The sequence below is a fragment of the Buceros rhinoceros genome, unplaced genomic scaffold (assembly GCF_000710305.1).
Source record: "Buceros rhinoceros silvestris isolate BGI_N320 unplaced genomic scaffold, ASM71030v1 scaffold20399, whole genome shotgun sequence".
Classification (NCBI taxonomy): domain Eukaryota; kingdom Metazoa; phylum Chordata; class Aves; order Bucerotiformes; family Bucerotidae; genus Buceros; species Buceros rhinoceros.
In genome coordinates, this window is record NW_010432356.1 from 12,503 (window position 1) to 13,419 (window position 917).

The following is a 917-nucleotide window of genomic DNA, read 5'->3' on the forward strand; positions in this document are numbered from 1 at the left end:
CTGCAGCCTGCTCAGCTGCTCTCGCCTGTGTCGGCAGCAGTGTTTCCAGTCGGCTCTGGCTCCTGCCTCCCCGCACGGTTTGAGGTAGAGAGCTGACGGATTCGGCTGACTTCACTCCCCCCAACACCACTTAGCTAGAAGTGTTGTAACAAGAGGCTGGGTACTGTGTGACTCAGGGCTGACAACCCCAAACACCAAAGGCCTCTCTGCTCTATTAGACGCCAGTCTGGCTTTAGAGGTAACGATTTTAGAGAGTGCAAACAGCAAAACCTCCCCCGGAGCGGAGGGCACGAGGAGCCCAGCGCTACCAGGAACAGCCTGGATTCTGAATCTCATCCCCACTGATGACTGCGCTATCTGCTCCTCCATCTCACCCAAAAAGCATTTCTGCTCCTCTGCCAACGTCAGCCCAGTTTCAGGGGTGGAGACACTCAGTTCTTATGGATTTTTTGGAGAGCTGGCAGCCCTCCCCAGGGACCCAGCAGGCTCCTCTGATCGGCCAAAGTGCACAGGCGGTCAGGACAGGCCAGGCTGCGATTTCCTGGCCACAGCGAGGGTAACCCCCACCCCGTCCCGGCACCCACGCCCCAGCTGAGCTCCCTTCCCCTGCCACAGCAACAGACGGCCCCAGTCCCAGCCCCGTGGCAGACGAGGACCGGGACTGCTCCCACTCCAACTGGGTGGGAGCTGAAGGCCCATCGGCAGGAGGAGTCAGAGTTAACGGGGACGAGCAGCTCACCGTCCGCTCCCTGCCCACAGTGGAGCTTATATGCTGGCTGAGCCAAACGAGGGGAGCAAAGGGAACTCACAGCTCGCTCTGCTGGAGGCGGAGGAGGATTCTTGCACTGCTGCCTTCTTGGAGATGGCCCTGCTGACAGACCTCCGCAGCACGCTCTCTCTTCTGCCAGCCAGCGAGC

At 60.4% G+C, this 917-nt stretch overlaps 1 protein-coding gene across 1 annotated transcript in view; it reads right to left on the minus strand.

Moving 5' to 3' along the window:
* LOC104500155 (inner centromere protein-like) overlaps positions 1–917 on the minus strand; it is a gene marked incomplete at its 5' end in the record, with an annotated part of 16,065 nt that overhangs the window by 11,940 nt on the left and 3,208 nt on the right. The window contains one exon of the mRNA XM_010143760.1: positions 810–916. Coding sequence (XP_010142062.1) covers positions 810–916 — 107 coding nt within the window. The remainder of the gene's footprint in view (positions 1–809; position 917) is intronic.